Here is a 17094-nt window from a genome sequence, read left to right as displayed (position 1 = left end):
TCACTCAGTGCATACATGCATATCATCTTACAATAAATATTTATTAAGCCCCTACTCTATCTATGCCAGTTAGGCTAAGAAGTACAGTGTACCTGTGGGGTGACTAACCTCTTACTCCAACAGATGACTACATGATAGACATTAACAACAACAAAACTTTAAGAGTTCAGATATCAGGTAGACAACAGGTTTGCTAAATCCTAGGGTAATGAGCAATTTCACTACATTCACATGTCTTTATTTTTAAAGCAGGATTTAGAATGAATTTCTTAAAAGTTAAAATTAATTCACAAATAAAAGCCATCAAACCCCATAACCCAGGGGTCCTTAACCCAGGCTTTATGAACAACTTAAATGCAAAGTGCTTTTATATGTGCATCATCCTAAGAAAAACCCACAGGTCTGCTCAAAAAGATTAAGAACTGCTTTCCCAACCTATTCTAATACAAGAATATTTTATTCACATTAACAAATTGGCAATTAAGAAAATTTAATATTTACATGCAACCATTAGTAGAATAGTTAAAAAGAACCATAAAATTTTCATCAGCCTGAATATATATTTTCTGCCTATTCTGAGCAGACAGAGGAGCCCAGGAGGGGCTGAATGACAGAGAATTACAACAACTACTGGTTCCTAATAAGCAAAGTGGCAAGATCAGTTATTTTGATGTCAGTGAAAGATGGCTCATTTCCTGTCTACTTGGCTCACTGGTGTAGCTTGTCAATTTAACCCATCCGGTCATCAGTTTCTATATTCTTCAATTACACTAAGGACCTTCTAATTATAAAGACTGGTATAGAGATTAATTGAACTAATATTTGGAAAGCACCCAAGATTCCGTACCTGGCCATAAAGTAGCTACTCAAGTGGATGGCAATTTCAGTATTAAGATGGTATATTACACTGAACTCTATGGCATAAACAGTTGTCACCTGTTAATGGTGGATCTCAAGTGCAACTCTGGATAAACATACACAAAACAAGAAGTTATGAAAAGAGTTGCAAAAAATCTTACCTAACTCCCTGATTTTAAAGAAAACTCAAGCTCAGAGCTGATGCTGCAACTTGGTTGGTTGCTTCTCCGTAACAGGATCTAGTTCTCTTGGCCACCTGGCTACCATTCCTTAGGCTGCTACACTGTACTGCCTAAGCACTCTGCAGGCTTTTTTCTCCCAAAGAGGAAAGAACACACAACAGGAATTGGAAAAGATGAAATTTTCCTTTGTAATACATATGCTTGACTTAAAACAACTTTTAAATTGGAACAATAATAAAATAAGGCAAATAAAAGTTGCATAGTTTGAAGGAAGCATGCCTCAAACGGCATAACATATTAAGACTTAAAAATTTAATGGATATTGATAATAACATCTGTAATGAGAAGAATGAAAAGATAAAATATCTACAGAGCTGCCTTAAATTTCCTAAAAACAGACTTTGGAAGTTACCTTTGTACTTCAATAGTTCCCATGGTTTCATAGGCAAAATCACATTTACTGTCAATTTCAATAGCTTTGCTGATAAGCTCCAAACCTCTATCCAGATCTTGCTTCCACTGAAGTTGAAGTAAACTGCAAATGCAAATAGGTAGTCAGAATGACCATGGGCCAATAGCAACAAGAATGTAAGTATATGACTCAATTTCTGCCCTCAATGAATTTTTAATTACAAAAAGAAAGCAAAAGCTAAAATAGTATATAATCAGCAAATTGTTTTTATTTCTCAATTTATATTTGTTTTGTATTCTAAATTCCTTATTATGAAAAAAGTGTCAGTGGAAATAACCTAAGAGTTCATTGATGGATGCATGGATAAAAAAAACTTGGCGCACACACATACACACACAAGGAATATTTCTAAGCCATAAAAAGGAATCCTACCATTTGCAACAACATGGATGGATCTTGAGAGCATTATGCTAAATGAAATAAGTCAGAAAGTCAAATACTGTATGATACATATACATAGATTCTAAAAAAAAACAACCTACTCATAGATACAGAGAACAGAGTGATGGTTCCCAGAGGCAGGGGTGAGGGGTGAGTGAAATGGGTGAAAGGAGTCAAAAGGTACAAGCTGCCAGTTATAAAATAAGCAAATCATGACAATGTAACATACAGGATGGCGGCTATGTTAATAATACTGTATTGTATATTTGAAAGCTACTACAACAGATCTTAAAAGTCCTCATTACAAGAAAAAAATTCTGTATGTACAAAGACCTGTTAGACTTATTGTGATAATTTCACAATAAATATAAATATTGATTCATTACGTTGTACACCTGAAACTAGTATATCTTATGTCAATTATATCTCAATAAAAAAGAAAGGAGAAATTGTCCAATAGTATGGGCTCTATAAATTACCTAGTAAGCTTAATTATTTTATTTTGTATAAATTTAAGTGAAGTTTCTTTTTTATTATAATTCAAGTACATACCATGTTTTCTATTTTGACACAAGTAACATTTCACAGGATGTTCAGAACAGAAATCCTTAAGCTAAAGTGAAATAGTACATTTATTGATTGCTATACAAGAATGAAACATAAGTAAAACTTAAAAAATTAACAGTGAAGCATCCATAGCATTAATAAATTTATTGATTAATTCAGTGATACTCTACACCACAGTACTTTCCTCAGTGACCAAAAGAAATCCATCTTATTATTATGCAAGAAATTTAGTTTTTTACTGGAACAAAAAGAAGCACAAAAATACATACCCTTTATGAACGTATGTTGTGGCATTATCTGGTTCCAAATCAATACATTTATCATACATTTCATCAGCTTTACCAAACTGTTGTTGATCTGTTAATGCCTAGGTGAGGAGATACTTCAGTTATATTAACATAACTGTCAACCTAAACAGTTAAAAGTACATTGCTTATTAATTACAAAAATTTACTTCATTTATCCATTTCTTTACAAATTGTGATGTTTGGAGGATACAAAATGTTACAACTTAATTATGTTATAAATATGAAATCTTAACTGTCCACTATTTTTGACAAGTTGTTAAATACAATAGCAAACGATGGGGTAAATGTGGAATACACAAAACCCCACTCTTGGTGCCAGTTCTAATATAAGATTTTCATAGGTACATTCATGTCACTTATTCATAACTTATCAAAATATATCCTAAAGGAATTTAAAGGCAATACTCATTTGCAAGGATAAATTCAGGCATGTGTGTTAAATGTCATCAGTCATTCCTTAAAAATTGATTTTAAAAAAAGCAGTTACAATGAACTATTTTAAAGCAAATCCCATGGCAGTAATCAAAGGGCTGGTTATGCGGATACCAGATCATACTCAAACTGTAACTTTGAGCGTTTTTTTTTTTAAGTTATACTATGTTCCTCCCTGTCTCCCTCCCTCTCTAAAAAGCAATGGGAAAGATATCCTCAGGTAAGGATTAGTTATATACAACTACTAGAGGCCCGGTGCATGGATTCATGCACAAGAGGGGGTGTCCCTCAGCCTGGCCTGTGCTCTCTCACAATCTGGGACCCCTCAGAGGATGTCCAACTGCTGGTTTAGGCCCGATCCCTGCAGGCGGCCAGGGAGGAGCCCGAGCCCGAGCCAGTGTGGTGCCACTCATGCTCATCCTGGCCCACTGCGCCTGCCGCTGCTGCTCAGGGTTGCTGCGGAGTCAGGAGAGGCTCCCGCCCCCCCAGCTGCGCTCGCCAGCCATGAGTCTGGCTTCTGGCTGAGCGGCGCTCCCCTTGTGGGAGCGTACTGACCACCAGGGGGCCGCTCCTGCGTTGAGCGTCTGCTCCCTGGTGGTCAGTGCACATCAGAGTGACTGGTCGACCCGTCATTCTGTCATAATGGTCGCTAAGGCTTTAATATATGTAGATAGTGTGTATCTATACTAATAAAAGAGTATGCTAATTAGACCGGGAGACCTTCCGGACGACCATCCGGACATCCTTCCTGACAAAGCCAGCTGGATGAAGCCGCCTGGCAGCGGTCATGGGCACCAGCGCCTGCGGCTGGCTGTTGCCTGGGAGACGAAGAAGCTGCCTGCCCTGTGGTCCTGGGCCACAGCCAGCCGGAGAAGCTGCTCGCTCTGTGTCCCAGGGAGATGGAGAAGCTGCCTGCCTGCGGGCGCTGCTAATGCCTGAGGCTGGCTGTGGCCTGGGAGATGGAGAAGCCACGCGCCCCGAGGTCCCAGGCCACAGCCAGCCAGAGAAGCCACCAGCCCTGTGGTCCGGGCACCAGCGCCTGCGGCCTGGGAGATAGGTTCCCTCTTCTCCCACTGCAGTCATTACTCCAATATTCCCCTTCTGAATTTCTCTCTGCTGCCCCAACCCAACTCCACTTTTCATCTGAAGGATAGGGAACAGAGAGAGCAGTGTTAAAAGCTTACATTTTTAAGCAGGTAAGGTTGGTATTTAAACATATACATGGAAAACTAGAGTCCTTAAGGTAACGAAGGCTAGAAAGGAAGGGGACAGGGACAGGGCAAGATATATTATATCCAGCAATCCATGTGGGGACTGAAAACTTTGCAATGATGTCAATCAGTGAAGATATGAATCAACTAAAATAGTTGACAGGGACAATTCTTCCATCTTTAAAAATATCTGTATCAAGTCTGTTTAAATATATTTTCATCTGCATAATATAACACATTCCGACAAGACCACCATCACCAATGTGGTCAGTGTTGTGCTGGTAAATGTATAAATCAAAGAAAACAAAACCCTGATTTATAGTATCGGCCAATTTCTGTAGCATAAATTCTCCATCCATGGCTGATTTCGGCAGCTAATGTGATGACGCTAAATACAGAGCTGAGAAGAAACGTGCAGTAATACACTGTTATATTCCACCAGAAAGACCCAAAAGATATAAATAATGTCAAGAGTCAGAACAGTAAAGTGTAGTAAATAACTGAGGAGTGATGAATTTAGAGTATGTATTACCTTTGGTTTTAATGTAATTTATTCACTTTTAAGATTATATAATTTAATTTTTAATAATGACCATGTTTAACAACCAGCTTGCAAAATTCCTGAAAATTTGTGAGCCAGTAAGAGCAGGCTCCAGCACAATACTGAATGGAGTATGATGGTTAAAGGGCATGGCTCATGGATTTGAAACAAGACTCAGCCACTTTTAGGTTTCACTGGTCAAATTACCTGATCTCTCTATACCTCAGTGTTCTCATCTGTGTAATTATAGTATCTACTGTATAGAGTTGTTGCAAAGATACAATGAAATCTGTGTATGACACAGCACAGCACCTGAAACAATAAATTCACTCAATTTGTTATAAACTTACTACCTCAATACGTTGTTGACAAAATTACTCATGCTGAAAGAATGAAATTTTACTGATGAGAAAAATATCTTATTTTGCGATCTACATAGAGAATAGTCAATTTTGCTTCCTAGGCAGTAGATGGTAATCTACTACTAGAAACTGAAAGGGGGAAAATGACCTCAATCAACATGATTGAGGCAATGTATTATTAGGTGGATCATAAAGCAGAGAGGATGCCATACATTCTGGGATACATCTGCAGTAAGAGGCTTAGCCTCAGGTATTAATTCAGATCAACTAAGTATCAGACTTAAGATGAATGGTGAGAAGGATTCTGAGGCTGCTTCTAGACTTAGCAGGAATAGAACTTTAATACATAAGCAATAGTTACTATGGTTAATGATGGCGAGAAAAAACACACCATGATCTATACCAGGGGTGGGCAAACTTTTTGACTCGAGGACGACAATGGGTTCTTAAACTGGACCGGAGGGCCGGAACAAAAGCATGGATGGAGTGTTTGTGTGAACTAATATAAATTCAAAGTAAAGGAGCAGAGGGGAGAGCAAGAGAACCGGATAGAACAGCCGGATCTGGCCCGCGGGCCGTAGTTCACCCAAGGCTGATCTATACTAATAAAAGACCAGACGTCTTCTGGACAACCATCCGCACGTCCTTCCTGACAAAGCCGGGCCTGAGCAAAGCCGCCTGCCAGCGGTATCAGGTACCAGCGCCTGCAGCTGGCTGTGGCCTGGGAGACAGAGAAGCCGCCTGCCCCACTGTCACGGGCTGCAGCCAGCTGGAAAGCTGCCCGCCCCGCGGTCCCGGGTGACAGCACCTGTGGCCCGGGCAAAGCTACCTGCCCACCGTCCCCTGCGGCTGCAGCCGGCCCAGGTGAAGCTGGCCCGGGTCTCGGGTGCCTGTGGCTGGCTGGAGGAGGGAATCCTGGGTCCCGGGTATGGGACCAAGGCAGAGGAGGTTAGGGGTGATCAAGCCAGCAGGGGAGCAGTTAGGGGCAATCAGGCTGGCAGGCAGAAGCGGTTAGGGGCAATGAAACAGGCAGGTGAGTGGTTAGGAGCTAGCGGTCCCGGATTGTGAGAAGGATTGTCCGACTGCCTATGGGATTGGGCCTAAACTGGCAGTCAGACATCCCCCAAAGGGCCCCAGATTGGAGAGGGTGCAGGCCGGGCTGAGGGACACCCCCCTCCCCGTGCACGAATTTCGTGCACCAGGCCACTAGTATACATATATAAAATTACATGTAACTATGTATATAGTGAAGCAAAAATAAGAAAACCACAGGATAGACATTTTAGCACAGACTGTGATGATACTAGTGGTAATAAAGACAGCTCAAGTAAGCCAAAATCTATTTTGAAGGTAGCACAGTGACAAGAAAATGTGCAATTAAGAAAGCTCTGGGAGAGCTGTTCCTAATATAGGTTTCTTTAAAAAGCTATTTAGTAGCCTTTGTTCTTTTAGCTGCTTATAGAAATCTGCATCAAAAAGGCCTTTTAAACTTCATTTCAGTGATGCTGATGGTATTGTCCCTTCTGCTTTGTTCCTAATAAAAGGCATAAACCCAAGTGGACCTATTCAATACAAAAGTTACACAATTATAATGTGCATTTTCTTATTTTAAATTCTATCCATTCTATAAAATTTTATATAGTACATGCTTTCACAAGGAATATAGAGCAGGTGGTCAGCAACTATTGTTTCCTTTTTTTTTATTATTATCGCCATTACCCTGCTAGCAACTGTAAGAACAAAGACTGAAGAGATAAGATTACTTCTAACTGAGGTTAAAGAACTTCTATGTTTAATTCATGCCCCAGAGAGTTAGTTATTAGAGAATTTCAATTTCTGATAATACACTGATAGGTAGAACTATTAAAGAATAGATCCAACACAAATCAGTCTTCTCATAGTCCCTTACCATAAATCCTCAAAAAAAGTTTCACCCCATGGAACTTTTTTCTTTAACTTAACTGAAGATCACATGAAGGAACTTTAAAAGAAAAACAAGCAACCTTAAGAATGGTTTGGAGGTAGAAATCTACCACAGATGGTCATTTTTAAATGTTTTCTATTTCTGAAATGTGTGGGTGGGTGTGACAACATTTCTTTGGAATAAAAAAAAAATCATATAGAATATTGATATAGATGATTTATGCAGACACCAATTATTTGAAAATTAATAAGTTTTCAAAGATTTCAGATTGCAATTCAACAGTGGAAATACTTCAAATTTAAATCATACTTCCCCCAAAGCTTCAATCCTAAACCAAGAATTTTAGACAAACCAAAGAGGAGTTAAGATGAACTGTTACAGCCTATCTAATAATTTAAAAGGATATTGATCAAATAGAAACAAAAGCTTCCATATTTTTCCTTCCAATTGAATATAGTAAATTTTCCTAAGTTAATTTGATAAATCCAATCCAAATGAAAACATAAGGGAAATAGTCTGCTCAAACTTCCCCACATTATGAGTTTAGGGTCATGGTTTTCAAATTGAGTAACACAGGAGCCCCTCTTGAAGGGGTTCGGGACCATCCTGGGGGCTCCAGAGAATCACAGAAGAAACAAAGCATTGTTTTCTGATTTCTCTATTGGGATTCAGCACACAAGTACAGATCTTTTTTTAAAAAAAAAAGGACCGGAAACTAAAAAAGTATGAAAAATTACATTTACCTGGGCATATAGTGCATAGCCTTCAGCACACCTGGGAAATTTCTTTATGACCTCTTCAAACCCTTTCATAGCTGCTTGGATTTGTGAAGAATTGTTTCCTGTATATGCCTGGCGATACTGTTTAAAAAAAATCAAAACAGCCCTGTTAAATCAAGAATTCAAAACTCATGGAATGTTAACATATTATAAAAGTTACACAAAATTACATAAATATTTCCAGAAAGGCAGACATTATACTAACATAATTTGCTGCATCTAAAAGGGTTCCAAGGAAGCCCTGGTTGGTGTTGTTCAGTGGTTAGAGCACAGGTCCATGCAAGGAAGGGTGATGGGTTCAATTCCCAGTCAAGGGCACATACCTGGATTGCAGGTTCAATCCTCAATCCTGGTCAGGGCATGTATGGGAGGCAACTAATCAATATGTCTTTCTCACATCAATGTCTCTCTCCTAATCCCATACCCCACCCCCAATCTTTCTAAAAAGTAATGGAAAAAATATCCTTGGGTGAGGCTTAACAAAAACAAATAAATAAACACCAGGGTTTCAAGCAGTGGGATATCCAAAGGCTGTGTACAGCTAGGACAATGCAGGCGTTCTGCCCACCCTGGGTTTCTCAGGGCCTCTGGGCAGCGTGGGAAGGCGGGGCTGGAGCGGAAAGAGGCGGCTCCAGGCGGCTCCGGGGCCTGAGCGGAAAGGGGCTGGGCCGGAGTAGAAAGGCGGTGCCGGCAGCCAGGGAAAGAAAAGCCCATTCTAGCACGAATCTTCATGCATCCGGCTTCTAGTGTAAAAGATGTGTCTATCATTTTACTTTTCATCCAATGCCAGAGGTTTCCCCACTTTGTTTTCTCCAGCCTCCTTCATCTATCATCAATGAATGCCATGTTACCCACGTCTCCTTTTTTGATGGTAATGTATAAAGAAGGTGCAAAACCGCCATTTTCCAAAGCATTTTCTCAATCCATTGAGATTTTTCTTCCTGGAAATTGTCAGTTTGGCTCAAATAAACTCATAAAAATTCTTAAAGGTTTGGACGTTTCCTGTGGTTCACAAGAGCTAGTGAAGTACCTCCATTTCACTATAAATTGAATTATTTTACTTGATTTTCAGCGTTTCTGATTATTAATAGCTTTACAAAGGCGAGATGAAATTGCAGTTAATGTGGTGTCATGATTGAAGTTAGTTCCTCAAAATGCTTTTGTTCTCTGTACTAGTTTATGGTAGAGGAACAGGAAGAACAGTGCTATACAGGGGAGCACAAAAATCAGGGATAAACATTTATCAGGATGAACTCAAATAATACAATCAGAGAAATACAGAAACAGTATCTCAATAAATACATGTATACATTTCCTTCTCTAAACTAACTTGTTTTCCCCCTAGGTGTATCCTTTGGGGGAAAAAGAAAAAGATGATTTTATAGACAATGAGGGAAATAAAAATGATATGTAGGAATATAAAAAGAAAGTAGAACCTACCAATGCAAAGCATTTCTGTGCTTGTGCCAGAGCAGACTCAGGTCTTAATCTAATACATTCATCAAAATCTGCCACTGCTTCTTCAACTTGATCAAGCAGTATTTTTAGCTAAGAAAAAAACACACACATAAACAAACACAATTCAAAATAATAAGTGCATCCACCCCCAGTTAAGTACATACTGTCTTTTATCAAAGCTCAGCATAGCCGAAACTGGTTTGGCTCAGTGGATAGAGCATCGGCCTGCGGACTGAAGGGTCCCGGGTTCGATTCCGGTCAAGGGCATGTACATTGGTTGCGGGCACATCCCTAGTGGGAGGTGTGCAGGAGGCAGCTGATCGATGTTTCTCTCACATCGATGTTTCTAGCTCTCTATCCCTCTCTCCTCCTCTCTGTAAAATATCAATAAAATATATTTAAAAAAAAAAAAGTTCAGCATAATGCTAATAGCATATAGTAATTATTCAATATAGAATTACTTTCTAGAAACAATAAACTAGAAAATCTTGTAATTTTAAAGGCAAGCTTCTACAACTTAAAACTAGTGTCCAATTTCTTAAAAAGCACTAAAACCCCACCATTTTGCACTGCAATTTTGACCACTCTTAAGCAATAAACCTTTTCTTCTAGAAAAGTAGACATTTCTGTACTTTCAAATTTCAAAGCAAATCAGATCATCCAATAATTACCTTTCAAATTAACCTTAAGATACTACCAGTAAGGATCAAAATGTCAGGAATTTTAAGAATGTCAACACTTCTTCAAACCCTTCAGACAGAAATATTAGGTACAATTCTCCATTACAAAGAACTTCAGCTTTTCTGTTATTAAATGGATAGTCCATACCTTCTACCATAATGCATTCCACCAAGTCATGATAAACAAGCAGATTAAAAAGTCATGCTTTCCCCAGATGATGCTAAAATTGGGAACTGTTTACTATATATTTTTTTTGCTAAAAACCAAATATGCAGATTGTAAAGCTCCAGTAAGATTTTTTTTTTTGTATTGTTTGGATAGTCTAGGCTAAATACTTCTTGACAGCAAGAAGCCCACAAAAACCACTGCATTAATTCAAAATGCTCATTAAATCTTTTTAATGTTCTACTCATTGAAAACCTATGAACTGGAAACACCTGAAAAATAAACTTGACCTGGCAAGCAAATATCTGTAGCCTTCGTTTTCTTCTTTTTAATAAGTAAATACTGATATTGTAAGGACAAACGTTCAAGAAGGGACTGTGATCATTTGTTCAGAACTATCAGAATTGATATAGGAAAACTTTAAGACATTCTCAAATATGGGTATCAAATTCCCTAATCCAAGGTCAGAACTCTTGGTAAGAAAATAGATTTACCTGTCCTCGGTGATGATAAACATCTGCATTCTGAGGATCAATGTCAGCAGCCATGTTAAAATCCTGAGTGGATAGCAAAGGCTGCTGCTGCTGCATGTACATGCTGCCTCTTTTGATGAGTGCATTTGCTCGAAGCTACATGCCCCAAATGAGAAAAGGGTCATCATTACTACTTTTTATTCCAATGTAGTTTAAAAACAAACAAACAAACAAACAAACAAACAGCTGTATTGAGATATAATTCATATACCACAAAGCTCACTCATTTAAAGTCAGTTCTTTTTAGTATATTCAGAGTTGTGCAACTATCACCACTATCTAACTCCAGAACCTCATCATTATCCCCAAAAGGAACTTTATACATATTAGCAGTCACTTCTCATTTCCTCTCTAATCCATCAATCTACTTTCTATTTCTATGAATGTGTATATTCTGGACATTTCATTAAAATGGAATAGTCTTTTGTGTCTGGCTTCTTTCACTTAGTATAATGTTTTCAAGGTTCATCTGTGTTATAGCATGTTATCAGTACTTCATGCTTTTTTATGGCTGAATATTATTCTGCTAGAGGCCTGATGCATGAAATTCCTGCAAGAGTAGGCCTACCTTCCTCCGGCTGCCTGGCACCGGCTTCCCTCACAGCCCCAACTTCACCTGGAAGGTCGTCCAAGACATCCGGTCTAATTAGCATATTATGCTTTTATTATTATAGATTGTATACCACTTTTCTTTATCAACTCATCCCTTGATGGACATTTGATCTGCTTCCACTTTTTGGCTATCATGAATAATGCTGCTATGAACATTCATGTACAAGTTTTTGTGTTGCCTTATATCAGAGGTCCTTCAAACTACGGCCTGCAGGCCACATGCGGCCCACTGAGGACATTTATCCGGCCTGCCGGGTGCCGCTGCCTGTCCTGCTTAGCAGCCGACTCGTCCCGGGCCCGCAGTGTGCATAGGAATTTGTTCATAGTTATTTTTTAAGCTATAGTCCAGCCCTCCAACGGTCTGAGGGACAGTGAACTGGCACCCTGTTTAAAAAGTTTGAGGATCCCTGCCTTATACATTCAACTAGAGGCCCGGTGCATGAAAATTCATGAATTGGAGGGGGGGGGGGGTCCCTCAGCCCGGCCTGCCCCCTCTCACAGTCCGGGAGCCCTCAGGGGCGGGAGGTGACCCGGCGATCGGGGGAAGGCGATGCCCCATGACACCTCTGCTGCTACCACTGCCGGCAGCGCAAGCCTCGGGCCAGCCCTGGGCGACTGGGGGGCTGAGGGGCCTGGGGGACTCTGGAGGCAAGCGCATGGAGCGGCCGGGCCCGCCTGGGGACAGGCCCAACCTTGCCATGCACCAGCTGCCCCGGTGAGGCTGAGGGGACTGGATGCTGCCATCTTGTGGCTGTGGGTGCCGCCATATTTGAGGGCGTGACAGTCAATTAGCATATTCCCTCCTTATTGGCTGTGGGCGCCACCATCTTTGCGATGGCATGAGGGTAAATTAGCATATTCCCACTTTATCTGATAGGATTATTAGATAGGTTTCTCTTGGGTATATGTCTAGGAGAGGAATTGCTGGGTCTTATGGTAAATCTTAAACTTATCAATAAACTCCCAAGCTAATTTCCAAAAGGATTTTTACTATTTTACATTCTTGCCAGCAATGTATGACAGTTCCAATTTCTCTACACCCTCATCAATATTTTTCACTGTCCACTTTCTGACTATAGTCATCCTAGTGGATGTAAAGTGAAATCTCATTGTGATTTGGATTTGAATTTCCTTAAGAGTTAATGATGCTAAGCATCTTTTACTGTCCTTATTGGCCATTTTAATATACTAGAGGCCCGATGCACAAAATTCATGCAAGGGCCTTGGCCCCGGCAGGCCCCCACCCACTGTGGCTTTGTCCGGAAGAAAGGACGTCTGGTCTAATTAGCATATTATGCTTTTTATTATAGACTCTTTAGAGAAAATGTCTATTCACAGCCTTCACCTGTTTTTAAATTGAACTGTTTTAGTAAGAAGAGTTCTTCATATATTCTGGACACAAACCCCTTATCAGATACAGAATTTTTATTTTCTCACATTCTGTGCAGTGTGTTTTCTCTTTTTTGATGGCTCCTTTCAATCAAAAAAGTTTAAAATTTTGATGAAGTCTTTTCTTTATTGCTGTTGCTTGGCTTTTGGTGTCATATCTAAGGAATCACCATACAATCCAAGGTAAGATGTCCTCCTATTTTTTTTTTTCTTAGAGTTTTATAGTTTAAGCTCTTACATTTAGGTCTTTGATTCATTTGAGTTAATTTCTGTACATGGCACATGATAGACATCATTACTACTTGCCATTGAAACAAAAAGTCATGATCATAATAAAGCAAGATACAGAGATCCCCAAAACTATTTTTCAAGACAAAATTACATGTCTTCCTGAATGAAATGAATAAGAATGCCCCCTTTTTAACAAGAACACCTAACAACATATTTGTAATTAGTAGGAAAATCATTAGGAAATAAAATTCAAATTACTAGGGTATCTTCAGTTTTAAAATTTCATTTTAAAAGAAACTGTTAACAAATACTGTTATAACTACTTTTGTTTACAAAAAGTTTAGGTATTTGTTGACAAATATTTAAGTCTTTATAACAACTTTTATACATGAATGATTTCTTTGCAGGTGGAAAAAGCCAGAGTTTACCTAATTTCATGAGGCAACAGGTCAGCATGAACAAACTGGTAAGGAAGAGTTAGCTGATAGCTAAGTTCTGTCATGTTATACTTAGTAGAGAGCTCTCAAAATTCAACAGACACCCCAATCTTAATTATGAAAATAACTACATACACATAAGAACACTTGGAAAATGAAAAGCTGTTCCAATGACACACTGAAAAACTTTTGGTATATTTCAGTACCTATATCATATTTTTAGAACCTGTATTTTTCTTCCTGTTAAAAATAAAAAAATTACTGGCATCATAATAAAATCTTCCAGAATATATTATTAAATGTGTTTATTTTTATTAAATGCACTTTATAACCTTGTACTACCTATAGCATATTACTTACAGCATTACCTATGCCATTACCCTGACCAAATATAGTCCATTACATAGGCAATGCTACAAATGAGAGGTGAAGCTACCGAATGCTATAGAAAAAAATGTTTTCCCTTTCCTAGCTAAAAATAAACGTCATTGATATTTATATTGCAGTTTCATTACACCAACTCAATCATCATTAGGGGTAGTTCCTTCCAAAACAAAAGTAGCCTTCTGGAGAATGACAAGTGAAATGCCAAAATTTTGGCAAAACAGATCTAAAAACCTCATTTTTATTAATTAAATTTTGTACACGCACAAAAGCACATTTTTAAAACATACCTTCACATTAGCTTCTTTCAAACTGATGACCTTGTCTAAATCTGGTTTAGCTGCGTTGGCATTGCCAATAAGCAAGTAGAAGGTAGCTCGTAGTAATAATGCTTCTGCCATGTATTTGCCTTGAGCATCTATTTCTTTTGAGCATTCACTTATGATCTTATCATAGTTTTCTTCCTCCATGTATTGTTTGGCCTTTAAATATCCAGAACTGGAAATAAAAATGAATATAGGAAATCATTTATAAAGAAAGGATGAAATGCTAAAACTTGCCACATTTAGTAGACCCGAGTTAAGCAAATGTCCATTTCCCCTTAACGAGCTAGTCGGCCAGTGTGGGAAAGCAGCAGGGCAGGAGGTAACAGGAGTCTTGATATAGACTGAGATTTTCTTGATGCCTTGAAGAATTTTTAAAAAGGAATCAGCAGAGTCAGTGGCAAAAACCTGCGGTTACTGCCCAAGCTTCAACATTTAAACACATGAAATGAAAAGGGCAAGTCTTATTCACTTTCTTATCTGTGGCACGTTGATGGCATGCAACAGTTATTTTATGACTAACAGAAAGGACAGAGAAATCCTATATAATAAAAGGCTAATATGCAAATAGACTGAAGGGCAGAACGACCAGTCGCTATGATATGCACTGACCACCAGGGGGCAGACACTCAATGCAGGAGCTGCCCCCTGGTGGTCAGTGCATTCCCACAGGGGAAGCGCTGCTCAGCCAGAAGCCAGGTTCACGTCTGGCAAGCACAGCAGCAGTGGCAGTCGGATATCCCTTGCAGGCTCCCAGACTGCGAGAGGGTGCAGGCCAAGCTGAGTCCCCGCCACCACAACCCCAGTGCACAAATTTCATGCACCGGGCCTCTAGTTGGAAATAAGTTAGCTCAGGGCCACAGAAGCCAAGGGAAGAGGTGTGACCAAAGCTGTGCTTTGTAAAGATGAGCAAGGGAGCAAGACTAGAAGCGGAGAAATATCTGCAGGGCTTTCGTCCAGAAGTTGTGTTGTTTTACTTGTAAGAACAGACCTAGAAAGAATAGGTGGAAATATCAAAGAAGCAAATTTAAAGGTAGATTCTCCCATAAAAAGGACTTTAAAGACATCCTTCCCTACTTCTTAAAATTCAGTGACCACAATATCATTATTCATCTAAGATGATGACTATTATCAAGGGTGCTTACAGGAGGGATTTCTTTGAACTGAAAAGGAATTTATAATAGATGAGCTTATAAGGGATGTTATAAACATAAGGTACTGTAAATGGAAGTGCATTTTCTCATTCCACTTGTTATATATTTTGAATAGAAAACACTGGCAAATGACTTAAGAGTTGTTGGTCAAGCCTGGCAGGTGTGGCTCAGTGGTTGAGCATTGACCTATGAACCAGGACGTCACGGTTTAATTCGCTGTCAGGGAACATGCCTGGGTTGCGGGCTCGATCCCCAGTGTTGGGCATGCAAAACACAGCCAATCAATGATTCTCTCATCATCATCAATGTTTCTCTCTCTCTCCCTCTCCTTTCCTCTCTGAAATCAATAAAAATATATTTTTTAAAAAAGTTGTTAGTCAAAATCTTACAAATTCTGTGCTAATAACCTTTCCTACAGTTACATCCTAAAACCCCCTTATACTCTAGTTTTGTTCTTCAGGTCACCAGGCTAAGAAAACATAATTATTAAATCAGTATGGAAATAATAATGGTTCCTACTTATTGAGAACCTAAGTGCATGCTTACAAATATAACCTTTAAACCTTACAATAACCTTCAAAGGTAAGTATTATCAGCCCCAGTTAAAAAAATGATGACAATAAGGTTCAGAGTAAAATGGAATTCAAAAACTTAGGCCCAATTCCAGCTAGTGTTCTGGTGAGAAGTAGCTATGTCCTGCCACCTCTTAATATAGCTTTTAGAATAATGATATTAACATCATTGTATTTTTCTGGGACAATGACCTTTTTCCTAACCAGAAGAGGAAATTATTGGCATCATTTTAAACATTTAGTTCCCAACAACTATCTTCTGAAAAGACTGAGTATCACTTCAAACAATTAAAATAAATAAATTAATTAATTAAAAAAAAAGAAAAGACTGAGTATCAACTAAAATTTGAACATCTTAGTACCATTATGCATAGTATCTTCCTCCTTACAAAGTGGCCAACAATGCTGAAAAAACTGGGAGATAGAAATGAAAAAAGATCTCTATCCTGGACCCAGAGAGAATTATGCTAAAGTGAAATAAGCCAGTCAGAGAAAGACAGTGCCATATGATTTCACTTACATATGGCATCTAATGAATAAAATAAACTAACAAAAGAGAAACAGACTCATAAAATACAGACAACAGGCTGACAATGTTAGAAGGGAAGGGGGCTAGGAGGCCAGGTGAAAAAGGTAAAGGGATTAAGCAAAAACCAATAAATTCATAGACACAGACAACAGTATGGTGATTACCAGAGGGAAAGAGGAGTCGAAGGGGGTGTAGGAGGGATAAATGGTGATGGAATGAGACTTGACTTGGGTGGTGAACATACAATACAATATACAGATGATGTATCATAGAATTGTACATCAGAAATCTACATAATTTTATTAACCAGTAACCCCAATGAATTCAAATAAAATAAAATAAAAAGCTGGTTAAGAGACACTTAAAAAAAGAACAAAGGAAAAAGCAATCTGTTTCCTTAAACCTTCTAATATAGATGCAAAACTATGCTTTGCTATAAAAATATTTCCTTTTCTTCCAAATTCATTTAGAAATGTTATTTTGGTAACAATATTATGCCTTTTCCTGGAGAGGACAGCTAGCCTTAACATCAAAAAACAAGTACTGATAAAGACAAATGGACAAGCAGGCTAGATGGCTTATGTACTAGACTGTATCACTGATCTCCAG

At 38.8% G+C, this 17094-nt stretch overlaps 1 protein-coding gene across 1 annotated transcript in view; it reads right to left on the bottom strand.

Moving 5' to 3' along the window:
* TOMM70 (translocase of outer mitochondrial membrane 70) overlaps positions 1 to 17094 on the bottom strand; it is a 48294-nt gene that overhangs the window by 3411 nt on the left and 27789 nt on the right. The window contains exons 6-11 of the mRNA XM_080657752.1: positions 14198 to 14405; positions 10816 to 10950; positions 9458 to 9565; positions 7982 to 8098; positions 2730 to 2827; positions 1453 to 1575 (exon numbers count right to left, since the gene is read on the bottom strand). Coding sequence (XP_080513878.1) covers positions 1453 to 1575; positions 2730 to 2827; positions 7982 to 8098; positions 9458 to 9565; positions 10816 to 10950; positions 14198 to 14405 — 789 coding nt within the window. The remainder of the gene's footprint in view (positions 1 to 1452; positions 1576 to 2729; positions 2828 to 7981; positions 8099 to 9457; positions 9566 to 10815; positions 10951 to 14197; positions 14406 to 17094) is intronic.

Source organism: Plecotus auritus, assembly GCF_963455305.1.
Source record: "Plecotus auritus genome assembly, chromosome: 2".
NCBI lineage: Eukaryota > Metazoa > Chordata > Mammalia > Chiroptera > Vespertilionidae > Plecotus > Plecotus auritus.
This window is presented reverse-complemented; position numbering and strand designations above follow the sequence as displayed.